The sequence below is a fragment of the Erithacus rubecula genome (genome assembly GCF_903797595.1).
Source record: "Erithacus rubecula genome assembly, chromosome: 10".
Taxonomy (NCBI): domain Eukaryota; kingdom Metazoa; phylum Chordata; class Aves; order Passeriformes; family Muscicapidae; genus Erithacus; species Erithacus rubecula.
Window position 1 is genome coordinate 23,535,602 of NC_136662.1, and position 13,136 is coordinate 23,548,737.

Genomic DNA, 13,136 nt, shown 5'->3' on the forward strand with positions numbered 1-13,136 from the left:
GTATTTCACTTTTCCTGATATTTGTATTTAAATTTAAACTTCTGTCTTAAAAATATTTGGTTTTCGTGGCTATGGCTAAATACTATTCTCTTAAACGAAATATTTGCACGAAGTTTCAATTCTAACTCAACAGGTTTACTTTTCTTAATGCATTTTAATTTGAAAAATTAGAGTGTAGCTGGTCAGGAAAAGACCACACTGGCTGAAGCACTAAGGAAAATGCATTATTAGTAAGCAGCAGGATCTGTGTTTTGTCCATGTCAAAAAAAAAAAAAAAAAAAGGCAGGCTATATCCAGAATTTTTATGCATTTCTAATAGAGCTGCTCTCAAAAATTTAAATAAAATACTAAATATTATGCTCTTTATTAAATTGAAAAGTTCACTTCTGGTCTTCAAGGTGAGGTAATAAAACTAATACAATACCTTTTAAAACATAGGAAATAAGCACCCATATTTAAAGTAATAGGTAATTTTCATGCTGAGTGCCATATTTGAGCCCATGACTGTGTCTTTATGCGCATGCAGATACATTTCCATATGCAGATTACCTGTGGTACATTTGTGGGTGTTTTTTGCTGCAGAAATTGAAATCACCCACTGATATTATTTAAGAAGATTTCATTAAAGACAGCTGAGATTTGGCCCTGTACATTAAATTCCCCACTGCCAATAATCCTGTCTGTGGAAAAGGAACTGTAAAAGTAAATAAATATAAATAACTATGAAATGTCGTCTAGTGAACCATTTTATCCTCTTTATCAGGGAAATATTCTTCAGTTATTCCAAGCTGAAAACTATGGACTGAATTCCCTATTTACATGGGCTGCTCTTGTTTGTGCAGTGCCCAGAGGAGCTATAAACTTGCCCTAATGACTGGTTTGTGTCACTCAAGTGGCAGCAAACAGCTGGAGCGTTTCAGGGGGAGATGGGCCAAAATACTTCAACGTTTCTGTCTTTGAAGAGGAGGAGTCCATGTGTTCTTTGGAATGATTTTTCCACACAATAAAGCCAAGAACATGCTTTTGCTTTCTTCTTAAGTGTTTTATATATCCCCACTGCAAAAACATGGCAACTAGAGCTTGGGGGTTACTTAAAAGGAGAGATTTACAGTTCTTTCATTCTAAATCATTCTTGTAGAAAGGTCACATATCAAACTGTTCTTGATTTAAAAATTCTGGGACTTGTAAGCTTAAGGAATGCACCCCTTGGAGCAATGCTGGATGCCAGGATTTTCCAGTGCTTAGCTCACTGCTGAGCAACAGGTTTGTCTGGTTGATGGAACAACTCTGAACTGTGTTGGGAAGAGTAAGTTTGGGGTCTCTGTAGGTGGAAAATTGAGTGTTCCAGAGAGAACAGAAGCAGCAAGGAATCAGGAAGAAGTGATAGTAATTCTGCACATCCTGACAATGGGAGTTTGCTCTGTCCTACCTCACATAGCAAATGTGCGTGAGCAGTGTTAGAAAATTGGCAGTGCGTTGTCAGAGTCTTGTGTGGGTTCCTTAGCCCTCCCAAGCCTGCAGCACAGAGGAGCTGCAAATTAAATAAGTGACATTGTTGTGAAGTACAGGAACAGGAGTGACCATTAGATTCATTTCACTCCTATTTCCAGATTTATACAGAAAGGAGTGGATCCTTTCATAGGATGCGAAAGATTTTGCAACCTGGCCCTTTGGGAAAATGCAGCAATTCAGCTTTATTGTAGTAAATCAGGATCTTGTGGGAAATCTTGTGTTGATGTAGTGACAGATGCTATTAATGTATTTTTCTTTCCACAGTTCCTCCAAGTGTTGTTGGGACTAACCCTGAGAATCTGACTGTGGTGGTGAATAATTTAATCTCTCTGACTTGCGAGGTCACGGGCTTTCCACCTCCTGATCTCAGCTGGCTCAAGAATGGAAAGCCTATCAGTTCAAATTCCAACACTTTCATTGTGCCTGGTGAGGAATCTCAGCTCTTCTGCAGCCTTCAGGCTCAGCTTCTGTCTGGCTTGTCTTGATAAGGCCCATGGCCACTCTTCATGGGGCACAGTGCCTGTGCTCAGCCTGTTGCACCTGTAATCCTAAAGCAGCCTTTGGGATTGACACAGTCACCCCAGAGCAAATCTCCAGCCTTCTCTCCTCCCTCCAGGTGCTCGGATGCTGCAGATTCCCCGAGCCAAGCTGTCAGATGGTGGAGAATACACTTGCACTGCCAGGAACCAAGCTGGGGAAAGCCAGAAGAAGATCTTCCTAACCGTCCTGGGTTGGTGTCTTAGTGTTTTCTTGGAAGGTGTGGGGAGGCTTGTGTCCTTTACTGAGAGCTGAGTGTGGCTCCCTCCCCAGTGCCGCCGAGCCTCAGGGCGCAGGGGGCGGCGCCGGCGGCAGTGCTGAGCGTGCGGGCGGGCGCCCCGGTCACCCTGGAGTGCGAGTCCAACGCCATCCCCGCGCCCGTCATCACCTGGTACAAGAACGGCCGCCTCGTCCCCGACTCTGCTGCCCTGCAGCTCCTGCCAGGCGGACACACCCTGAGGATTAAGGCTGCAGAGGTGGGCCAGGCTGGGGGGAGGCTGCATCTGCCACTGCTCTGCCACTGCCAAGCTGTTATTTCAGTCTTTCCTGGTGTGTTTTATCCTGTGATTCTCACTTTGAGTTGGCAGAGGCACAGGTTGTTAATGTAGCTAAACTGTAGCATTAAGATAAGAATCCATAATGATTTCTTCTAAAACTTGTTTTTGTTTCAGGTTTCTGACACGGGACAGTATGTGTGCAAAGCCATAAATATTGCGGGACGAGATGATAAAAATTTCCATCTCAATGTTTATGGTGAGCACCCTCTGCATCATCTACAGTAGTTATTATAACAGCACAGACTTAGCAGATTAGGCAATTCAAAATCAGTTTGCATTACATCCTTGCTGCTTCCATTCAATTCACAGTGCCTCCAAGTATAGAAGGCCCTGAGCAAGAGCTGGTCAGTGAATCCATCAGTAATCCTGTCACCTTTGTGTGTGATGCTACTGGAATTCCTCCACCCACCTTAGTGTGGCTTAAGAATGGAAAACCAATAGGTAACATTGTCTCATGCTTTTCACCCCTCTTCTTCCCCTCTGTGAGGCACCACTTTGCTGTTTGCTGTCTGGTTTGTGTTTCTTCATTTGTCTGTAGACAGACTCTCATGAGAACTGATTGGAATCTTTGTTTTGAAACTTTGATGGAACAATTTCTCCCAAAAGAGACGTTTGCTCCCTGTATCCTGCTTTGGAATGATGACTTGTTTATGTATTTCAGAAAACTTGGATTCTCTTGAGGTTCATATTTTATCTGGTGGAAGCAAGCTTCAGATTGCTCGCTCTCAGCTGCTGGACAGTGGCACCTACACATGTATTGCCTCCAATCCAGAGGGGAAAGCTCAGAAAACCTATGTGCTTTCCATCCAAGGTAAGAAATGGGAGAGGATGCAGGGAACAGAGCTTGTTGAATATTGGGTGAACGTGACACTGTCTGTGCTAGGGACACTGAGATCACATAACCACATAGAAAAGTGGAGAATTAGAACTGTTACTTTTGCAACCAGAGGGGAGAGTGGTTGGAGAATTCAATACTTCTGGTTCAAAATTTGCATGGGAAAGAATATCCTTAAGCCCTGACTGTGGAAGTTGAACAGAGTTGTGCAGGTTGTATGTGTCTGCTGCTGGTCACATCTTTCCTTCTGTTGAGCACTGGAGCTGCCTTGCTTGGCTGCAGAGTAGCACATGGAGACGGATTCAGGAGCAGTGGTACCTGTTGTGCCATGGGAGGAGTTAACAAAGGCCTACTGCCAGAATTTCCCTAGGAATCCTTCCCTCACCTCAAACGACAAACCCTTATTTTTTATGGAATTGTCTCCTGCCTTGCTGTGAATCACCCTTAGTCTGCAACTGTTGTGTTTTCCTCTGTTTCTAATGACTCATCCCCACTGGTGTACTGCTGCCTGTCAGTTTTTCCCCAAGTTTTGGAATGGAATGTGAACTGGTTGTTTGATCAAATGTGTCTGAAATTGCTTGAAATGCAATTAGTGGGAAATTAGTGGGACTGACAGTCTTGACTTCATGGCTAGCAAGACTGTCATCCTTGTTCCTTGGGAATGCAGGCTGAAAATGGCTTTGATTAGGATGGAATTAGTGTGGATGTTCACAGGGCTACAATGATGTTTGTCACAGACTCCTAGACTGGTTTGGGCTGGAAGGGACCTTAAAGCCCATGCAGTCCCCCCTCCTGCCATGAGCAGGAACACCTCCTACTAGCCCAGGTTGCTCCAAGCCCTGTCCAGCCTGGCCTTGGACACTTCCAGGGTCCAGTGGCAGCCACAGCTGCTGAGAACCTGCCCCAAGTGCTGCACTAAGTGCTGGTGAGCTACTGCAGTGTGGCAGTCTCTAGTTCAGGTTACATTTCTTGCTGCTGATTCTCTTCCCTCCATGGTGCATTTCCAGTTCCTCCCAGCATTGCTGGCTCTGAGGTGCCAAGTGAGGTCGGTGTTCTCCTGGGAGAGAGTGTCCAGCTGCTCTGCAATGCCACTGGAGTGCCCTCCCCGGATGTGCAGTGGCTGAAGGATGGAAAAACAATTGCCAGTGATGATGTACAAAGGATAAGGCAAGAAAAATAAGCAGACACTGCATTCTCGTCTATAATTTTAAGGGCTCTAAGGAGGGAATGTGAGGAGAGCCTGATGTGGAGCTTAGCCAGGTTAAGAACGTAATCTCCCTCCTTAGCTTCTATAAATCAAGTATAATTTGTTTGATTTTTTTTTAATTACATTTTCTCAAAAGAGGTAATTGTATGATATTTTAATCTTTCTCAGTTAATAAATTCCATAAAAGTTAATCAGCTTCATGAAAGCTTATTTGGGTAGTTTAGTTCCTATGGAAGGGAAAGATCTGAGGCATAGAACCATTTTACTTGATGCTTTTTATTATGAGTCCATCAAAAGCCTGGCTGGAGTTGAATCTTAAAGTTAAACAGGACATCTCTAGGAAAAACTTCATAGCCTATCTCTAAATATTTCTAAATATCTCTAAAAATATTTTGCACAACACAATGATTGTCTCATCAAGCTCCCAGGAGGATAGAGGTAGTTACTGAAATCTCCAGACCAGACTGTTTATTTGCCAGGCCAGAGGAGCACTAAACAAGCTCACTATGCTTTGTGATGGTCCTTGTAGAGTTACTTCAGATGGCAGCACATTAAACATCTCCAGAGCTCTCACCTCAGACACAGGAAAATACACTTGTGTGGCTACTAACCCTGCAGGAGAGGAGGACAGGATTTTCAACCTGAATGTATATGGTAAGTTCTGCCAGATGTGAGACTCAAGTCTGCTCTGTAATCCCACCCTTGAGAGTGCTCCCAAGGGAGAGCCCAGAGAGGAATGCCTGTCTGCAGTGGAATCCTGCATGCACATGTTTCCAATTGCCTGTGCTGTAGATATTTCGTAGATAAACTTGTCAATGACAAAAGGGTTGAAATTGCTGGTAAATGTGTTCTGGGATAAACAGCAATTAATTCTTTGGTGGATTTCATAATAGAAGGATTCTGCTTTTTTTATTTCTTGTGGTGAAGAATATATTGGCCTGACTTCCTGTGACAGTGCTGTTTTGTTGTATTATCTTCCCTAATTCCAATCAAAGCACATCAGTTAAGAGCAGAGTGGTATGAAGGGAAAGATCCTGAGAGTTTAAAAATGAGGGAATATTGGAGGAAATTGTGTAATTTTGCATCCAGTGGCTAGTGATTGTAATCCTTTAACAGCATAGAGAGTGGATATTATAATCTGTGGAAAATGTGGTCATTAAGTACAGTGGAGAGGAGAGAGTTCTTCCCAGGCAGGGTTTCACCATGGGGTAGGTGTCTGTCCCACTTACATAGACTCAGAATCAGTGGGAACACAGGCATGAGCAGGGCAATAAGTGATGACCTTTGGTATCATAGAAATTCACAGCACATCTTTTTAGGACAGAATGGCTCTGCACAGCAGCAGGGAGTTTGTGCTCAGTTTGTATTGGTTGAAGTTCAAGCAATAATCAACTTGAGAGTCTTATTGGTGTCACTGTCACAGTGAGTGATGGGATCCTAACAGCCAGTACCTGGAGATGTCCCTGCCTGGGCTTCTTCCTTGAGCCCCCAAGGCCATGGCTTTCAAACTGTAACCTGTAACCCCAAAGAGCCCCAAAGCTCTTGGGGATTTGTGTTACCATCCAGAATACTTACCTAGACTTTTTGAACTTTCTCTGTTTAAGAGTGAAGTCGGCAGATGCATCCAGACATCAGTAAACTAACTTTCTTTCTCTGTGATTCATGGTATTTGAGGTTTATTGAAGGCCATGAGTTTGAGTGATCCTTTCTGGCCCTGGGTTCAGCCCTGCCCTTCCTGCACTGTCCTTTTCTCCCCAGGAATTTCAAGCCCTGAACTCTGTCTTGCTTGCTCCAGGCTGACAAATCAAAGAGAATTCTACTGTCATTGTACAGTGCCTCTGATTTGAAATATATAAATGAATGATTCTTAGTGCTCAATATTATTGTCTGAGGATTTACTCTACAAAAAATGGGGTCCTCTTACTGAATTGCTAGTGGGGAATTAGGGGCACGATTTCCTGCATGGTGGAATGATTTCAAGAGCCTGTTTTAATACATTCCTTTCCATCATCTCCAAAATGCAGTTCCTCCAACGATAGCCAATAGTAAAGATGAAGCAGAGGAGCTCACTGCCCTTTTGGACACCTCCCTAAATATTGAATGTGCTGCTGCTGGGACCCCCCCACCACAGCTCCACTGGCTGAAGAATGGCCTTCCTCTGTCTGTCTCCTCCCAGATCAAGCTCCTCTCAGCTGGGCAGATCCTCAGGTTGTTTTTTTTTTTCTTTTAACTAGATGGCTTTCTGTTCTTTTTTGCAGTATCAGCATAATTCTGCTGTATTTTTGGAAGCAAGAATAAAATTTGATCTGAACCATGCCATAATAAAGGTAATATGTTCCATGTATTCCACTCACAGCTTGCTTTAATTGCTTTTTCCTTAGAATTGCCCGAGTGCAGGTAGCTGATACTGGAGTCTACACTTGTGTAGCATCTAACAGGGCTGGAGTGCACAACAAACATTACAACCTGCAAGTTTTGGGTGAGTGTCTCTGAAATCTTTTATGTAAAGAATCTTATTACGTGATTTCTTAAACCTACTTAAACCTTATTGCAGACATCCACAAGTATATCTTATAGATATAAGATATATGCAGGGGAAATACTAAACTAATGCTATGGCAAGGCAGAGAGTCTTTGCTGGTTGAAAGACATCAAGATGAGGATTTTTTCCTTCTCATCCTTGTGACTACTCACAAAACAGGTCCTTTTCAACTGAGCATTAAAGCTCAGTTATTAATTGAACTTGATTAATTTTTTTCTCTCAACCTTTGTTCATTATCACTGGGGAAATACTAGCTTTCCAAAGCATTATTTTTTGGTTTTTTTTAATGGAAAGTGTTTAAACGTTAGAAAAGTCCTTACTTGAATTGTCACCCATACCATAAAATCACAGAGTGGTTGGGGTGGAAGAGACCTTAAAGCTCATCTAGTTCCAGCTCCCATAATGTCATAGGGTTTTTTAGAAAGAATATTTAATCTCTAAGGAAAGTTTAGCACAGGAATCTTAAGTGGGAAGTGCAGAATGGCAGCTGTTCCAGCTGTGCTGTGCCTGAAATATACCTGTCTCCCGTGTGACTGAGCTCTGTCCCTGCAGTGTCCCTGTCCCTGTGTGACTGAGCTCTGTCCCTGCAGTGTCCCTGTGCCCTGTGTGACTCAGCTCTGTCCTGCAGTGTCCCTGTCCCTGTGTGACTCAGCTCTGTCCTGCAGTGTCCCTGTCCCTGTGTGACTCAGCTCTGTCCCTGCAGTGTCCCTGTGCCCTGTGTGACTCAGCTCTGTCCTGCAGTGTCCCTGTCCCTGTGTGACTGAGCTCTGTCCCTGCAGTGTCCCTGTCCCTGTGTGACTCAGCTCTGTCCTGCAGTGTCCCTGTCCCTGTATGACTGAGCTCTGTCCCTGCAGTGTCCCTGTCCCTGTGTGACTCAGCTGTGTCCCTGTCCCTGTGTGACTCAGCTCTGTCCCTGTAGTGTCCCTGTCCCTGTGTTTCTCAGCTCTGTCCTGCAGTGTCCCTGTGTGACTCAGCTCTGTCCTGCAGTGTCCCTGTCCCTGTGTTTCTCAGCTCTGTCCTGCAGTGTCCCTGTGTGACTCAGCTCTGTCCTGCAGTGTCCCTGTCCCTGTGTGACTCAGCTCTGTCCTGCAGTGTCCCTGTCCCTGTGTGACTCAGCTCTGTCCCTGCAGTGTCCCTGTCCCTGTGTTTCTCAGCTCTGTCCTGCAGTGTCCCTGTCCCTGTGTGACTGAGCTCTGTCCCTGCAATGTCCCTGTCCCTGTGTGACTCAGCTCTGTCCTGCAGTGTCCCTGTCCCTGTATGACTGAGCTCTGTCCCTGCAGTGTCCCTGTCCCTGTGTGACTCAGCTGTGTCCCTGTCCCTGTGTGACTCAGCTCTGTCCCTGTAGTGTCCCTGTCCCTGTGTTTCTCAGCTCTGTCCTGCAGTGTCCCTGTGTGACTCAGCTCTGTCCTGCAGTGTCCCTGTCCCTGTGTTTCTCAGCTCTGTCCTGCAGTGTCCCTGTGTGACTCAGCTCTGTCCTGCAGTGTCCCTGTCCCTGTGTGACTCAGCTCTGTCCTGCAGTGTCCCTGTCCCTGTGTGACTCAGCTCTGTCCCTGCAGTGTCCCTGTCCCTGTGTGACTCAGCTCTGTCCTGCAGTGTCCCTGTCCCTGTGTGACTCAGCTCTGTCCCTGCAGTGTCCCTGTCCCTGTGTGACTCAGCTCTGTCCTGCAGTGTCCCTGTCCCTGTGTGACTCAGCTCTGTCCCTGCAGTGTCCCTGTCCCTGTGTTTCTCAGCTCTGTCCTGCAGTGTCCCTGTCCCTGTGTGACTCAGCTCTGTCCCTGCGGTGTCCCTGTCCCTGTGTGACTCAGCTCTGTCCCTGCAGTGTCCCTGTCCCTGTGTGACTCAGCTCTGTCCTGCAGTGTCCCTGTCCCTGTGTGACTCAGCTCTGTCCCTGCGGTGTCCCTGTCCCTGTGTGACTCAGCTCTGTCCCTGCAGTGTCCCTGTCCCTGTGTGACTCAGCTCTGTCCTGCAGTGCCGCCCAGCCTGGACAGTGCAGGGAGCACGGAGGAGGTGCTGGTGCTGCGGGGTGGCGCGGCTGCCCTGGGCTGTGTGAGCAGTGGTTCTCCTGTCCCCAGCGTGTCGTGGCTCAAGGACGGGCTGTCCCTGTCCCTCGGGGCTCACCTGAGCTCTGGCAGGCACGGGATGGTGCTGCAGGTGCAGAGGGCAGAGCCTGGGGACACGGGCACGTACACCTGCGTGGCCTCCAACGCCGCCGGGCAGAGCAGCAAGCACTTCCACCTGAAAGTGCTGGGTGAGTGTTCATCTCTCAGCCTGAGCAGGGACATGCACTTCAAACACCTCCAGGGATAAGGAGTATTTTCCTAGGCTCACAGAATCCCACAGTGGTTTGAGTTGGGAGGGACCATAAAGTCCATCCAATCCCACCCCTGCTGTGGGAAGGGACACCTTCCACTATCCCAGGGTGCTCTAAGCCCCATCCAGCTTGATAATTTCAATAAATGAGAGAAATAAGGAAATTAAATGTACCTGAAGATGTGTGAATGTGCAATACACTATGTGTTTCCCCCATATTGAAATGTGTTATAATTAATATAATTATATGCTATAAATTAATAACTTTTCTTAGCAGAAGTTTAGCTTGACAGGAAGATGCGCAGCTGAAAGCACAACAGTTCAAAAGCTAATAAATATATTTGCTGAAGTTACATAATGTTTTATCTGCATTTTTAGAAATGTTTTCTAACTAATAATTCTGAATCATAAAATATTCAAATTAACAGGCAGAGTCAGATAGGAATTATCTGAATTCCTCAGTGAGTTCATGGTACAGTCACAAATAATTTAATGCAGACTAATTGTGCAGACTATCCACAAGATCGTGTTTTCAGATTTTACAGGTGTTGTGAGTCCATAAAGAGCTGGAATATTTTTCCTTCTGCAGAGCCACCTCATATCAATGGTTCAGATGAACCAGAAGAGCTCTCTGTCGTTGTTAACAATCCACTTGAGCTTCTCTGCATCTCCTCTGGCATTCCAGTGCCCAAAATCTCCTGGATGAAGGATGGGCGCCCACTGCTGCAGACTGACAATATTCACATACTAGGAGAAGCCATCCACATAACCAGTGCTCAGGTAGAGTGTTTGTTTCAAAATAGGCTCAGTTCTGCAATCCCTAAAATGGTTCCTCCTGCCTTAGGACCATCCTTAGAGGTTTCCTAAAAACCCCTAAAATTTACCCACCTGCATTTGTGGTTAGAGAAGGGTCCAGGTCAAACAACCTTTAACAACCTGCATCAATAAACTAAGGCTGGATCCAGCTGTGGATGCCCAGGTGAAGTTCCCCAGACAGTAGTGGGATAGGGCCTGGGGATTGATTGCTGTTTGTTTTCAAAACAAACACTTCTGGGCTGTACAGTGAGGAGTTTATGGGAAGAAGAAACCAAGAAGATGTTAATGGCTGTGTGCACATAAGGATTGCCTCAGTGCCCAAACCTGAGCCTTCTGTAGATGTATCCCTATAGCCAATTCCATCTTTAGTGCTGGACACACATTATTCTGAGAGATTATTTTATAGAGTCCTGCAGCTCCTGTGCCATCTCTGAATAACCCCATCAAAGTGAAATAAAGAAGTATTCAACAGCTTCATTACTTTCTTTCCAGGCATTCTGTGTCTCCTATGCTTGTGTTCAAGTGCTGCCTGTTGTATGTTGTTGCTTTGTTTGTATTTCTTGGCTTTGCTGAATTTTTCCCATAATCCGGAGTTTCTGCTGTTGTTGTTCCTGTGTTTCCAGGTGGAGGACACAGGAAGATACACATGTTTAGCATCTAGCCCAGCAGGAGATGATGACAAGGAATATTTAGTACGAGTGCATGGTAAGTTTAATTTAAGGAAAAAAAAATGTAAACTGCTAAGGTATATGTCAGCATCTCATTTAACAAACACATATTCCTGAAGGCCAAATTATCATAATTAATGTTTCTGATTAGGGATGGTTATTCTGAATGTGATACACAATTCGAAGAGAAGTTCCACTAGATTTATGTTACAATTCCAAGTCTTATTTTGGATATCCAGGAAGCTCTCAGGTGTCAGTATTTGGCTGGATCGTTTGTTGTGCCCACTCTATAGAGATGTGAAATATTCTGATATATTTAACACAGGTATTGAGAGGAAGAACTAATTAATGATATCACCCTTTGCATTTATTTCAAACTTGAGATAAATTAGAAATGTTCAGTGAGCAGTTTTGCAGGTGGTTCCTGTGTGCAGTGTTGATACATTAGAAATGTTCAGTGAGCAGTTTTGCAGGTGGTTCCTGTGTGCGGTGTTGATAAATTAGAAATGTTCAGTGAGCAGTTTTGCTGGTGGTTCCTGTGTGCGGTGTTGATGAATCAGAAATATTCAACAGGCAGTTTTGCTGGTGGTTCCTGTGTGTGGTGTGGATGAATCAGAAGTGTTCAGTGAGCAGTTTTGCTGGTGGTTCCTGTGATGGTGCTGACTTTGTTCTGTGCTTTGGTGCCAGTGCCCCCCAACATCGCAGGTGCCGGCGGGCGGCAGGAGCTGGCGGTGCTGCAGAACAGCCAGGCCATTCTGGAGTGCAGGTCGGACGCTGTGCCTCCTCCCACCATCTTGTGGCTGAAGAACGGGGAGCTGCTGGAGGTACCGAGCTGCCAGCCCGTGCTGGCCCTTTGCAGGTGTCACAGCAGTGCTCCAGGTCTCTTGCTGCGCTCGCTCGCCCCTCAGCCCCAGTTCCAGAGCAGCTGGGTAGCCCCAGTGCTGCTGCAGTCAGCCCCAGGGAGCCCCCAGAGCAGCGGGCATGGGAGTGGCCATCCCGCTGTCACTTGTTCTTTTTTCCTTTAGGGGGATCCCTTGCTCCTCCTGGATCCTCTGAGCAATGCTAGAAGCCTTCGGTAAACTCCTGAATGGCTTCCCAGGAAAGGTAGCTGAGACAAGACTGCACTCTATGTTTCCTTTGGCTATATTATGCATCCTACTTTAGTAGTATTAGAAAGGAACTGAAGTTCTTTAAAAAAAAAATGGGCTGCTAATCCCCAGTTTTGTACCAAGTGCATCTTTCCCACTCAGCATTCCATAGTGCTATGGCAAGGCAGAGAGTCTTTGCTGGTTGAAAGACAGCAAGTTGAGGATGGTTTTTATAGGAAGAATTTTTTCCTTCCCGTCCTTGGGACCACTCACAAAGCAGGTCCTTTTCAAATGAACATTAAAGTTCAGTTATTAACTGAACTTGATTAAAATCTTTCTCTCAACCTTTGTTCATTAATAAAGAGGAAGCAAATACAGATCCTGAATTGTTTCCCTTAACTGTGATCCATCACTAAATCTTCACCCAAGTTGCTGCTTGTTTGCTTTCCTCTGACATGTCATTCCTCAGACTCTCTGTGGTAGATTTAGAAGAATTAAATATTACTGGAAAAGGATATGGTGAGTGAATGTGTCTCACAGAGTGCTGCTAGGGATCATGATCTTAATATAGCCAGAAACCACCTGGAAACAAATTTAACAGACTCATTCTACTTCTGGACAGTTAAACCTCTAATTGACTGTGGGATTTTTTAATAAAAACAAGGTTGAACAAGGCTTGGAAATGATAAAATATATTTGCCTTCATTGGAAAGCTTGTGTTTGAAAAGCAGTATTTAGGGAACATAAACCATGAAAAGCAGCTGCTGTTAAAAATACTCACCCGAAAACAAAAGTAGAGGAACACTGTGGCAGCCAGAGGTGCTCAGCTGGTAACCTGGAAATGACCTTTGCGCTGTTAGTTCTCCTTCTGACTCATGAACTCATGTCAGAATGTGAGAGCTGAAGCTTCTTGGGACTTCAAAGCCCATCCAGTTGCACCCCCTTCCATGGGCAGGGACATTTCCACTATCCCAGCCCTGTCCAGCCTGGCCTTAGACACTTCCAGGGATCCAGGGGCAGCCACAGTTTCTCTGAGCATGCTGTGCCAGGGCCTAACCACCCAA

At 45.4% G+C, this 13,136-nt stretch overlaps 1 protein-coding gene across 1 annotated transcript in view; it reads left to right on the forward strand.

Moving 5' to 3' along the window:
- The window catches only part of HMCN1 (hemicentin 1), a 157,289-nt gene that overhangs the window by 112,491 nt on the left and 31,662 nt on the right, over positions 1–13,136 (forward strand). Inside the window, exons 58-71 of the mRNA XM_079314622.1 lie at positions 1,777–1,938; positions 2,129–2,242; positions 2,323–2,525; positions 2,721–2,802; positions 2,916–3,047; positions 3,268–3,417; positions 4,449–4,608; positions 5,178–5,302; positions 6,673–6,856; positions 7,030–7,127; positions 9,160–9,438; positions 10,090–10,280; positions 10,940–11,021; positions 11,672–11,808. Of these exons, the coding sequence (XP_079170748.1) occupies positions 1,777–1,938; positions 2,129–2,242; positions 2,323–2,525; positions 2,721–2,802; positions 2,916–3,047; positions 3,268–3,417; positions 4,449–4,608; positions 5,178–5,302; positions 6,673–6,856; positions 7,030–7,127; positions 9,160–9,438; positions 10,090–10,280; positions 10,940–11,021; positions 11,672–11,808 (2,099 nt within the window). The remainder of the gene's footprint in view (positions 1–1,776; positions 1,939–2,128; positions 2,243–2,322; positions 2,526–2,720; positions 2,803–2,915; positions 3,048–3,267; positions 3,418–4,448; positions 4,609–5,177; positions 5,303–6,672; positions 6,857–7,029; positions 7,128–9,159; positions 9,439–10,089; positions 10,281–10,939; positions 11,022–11,671; positions 11,809–13,136) is intronic.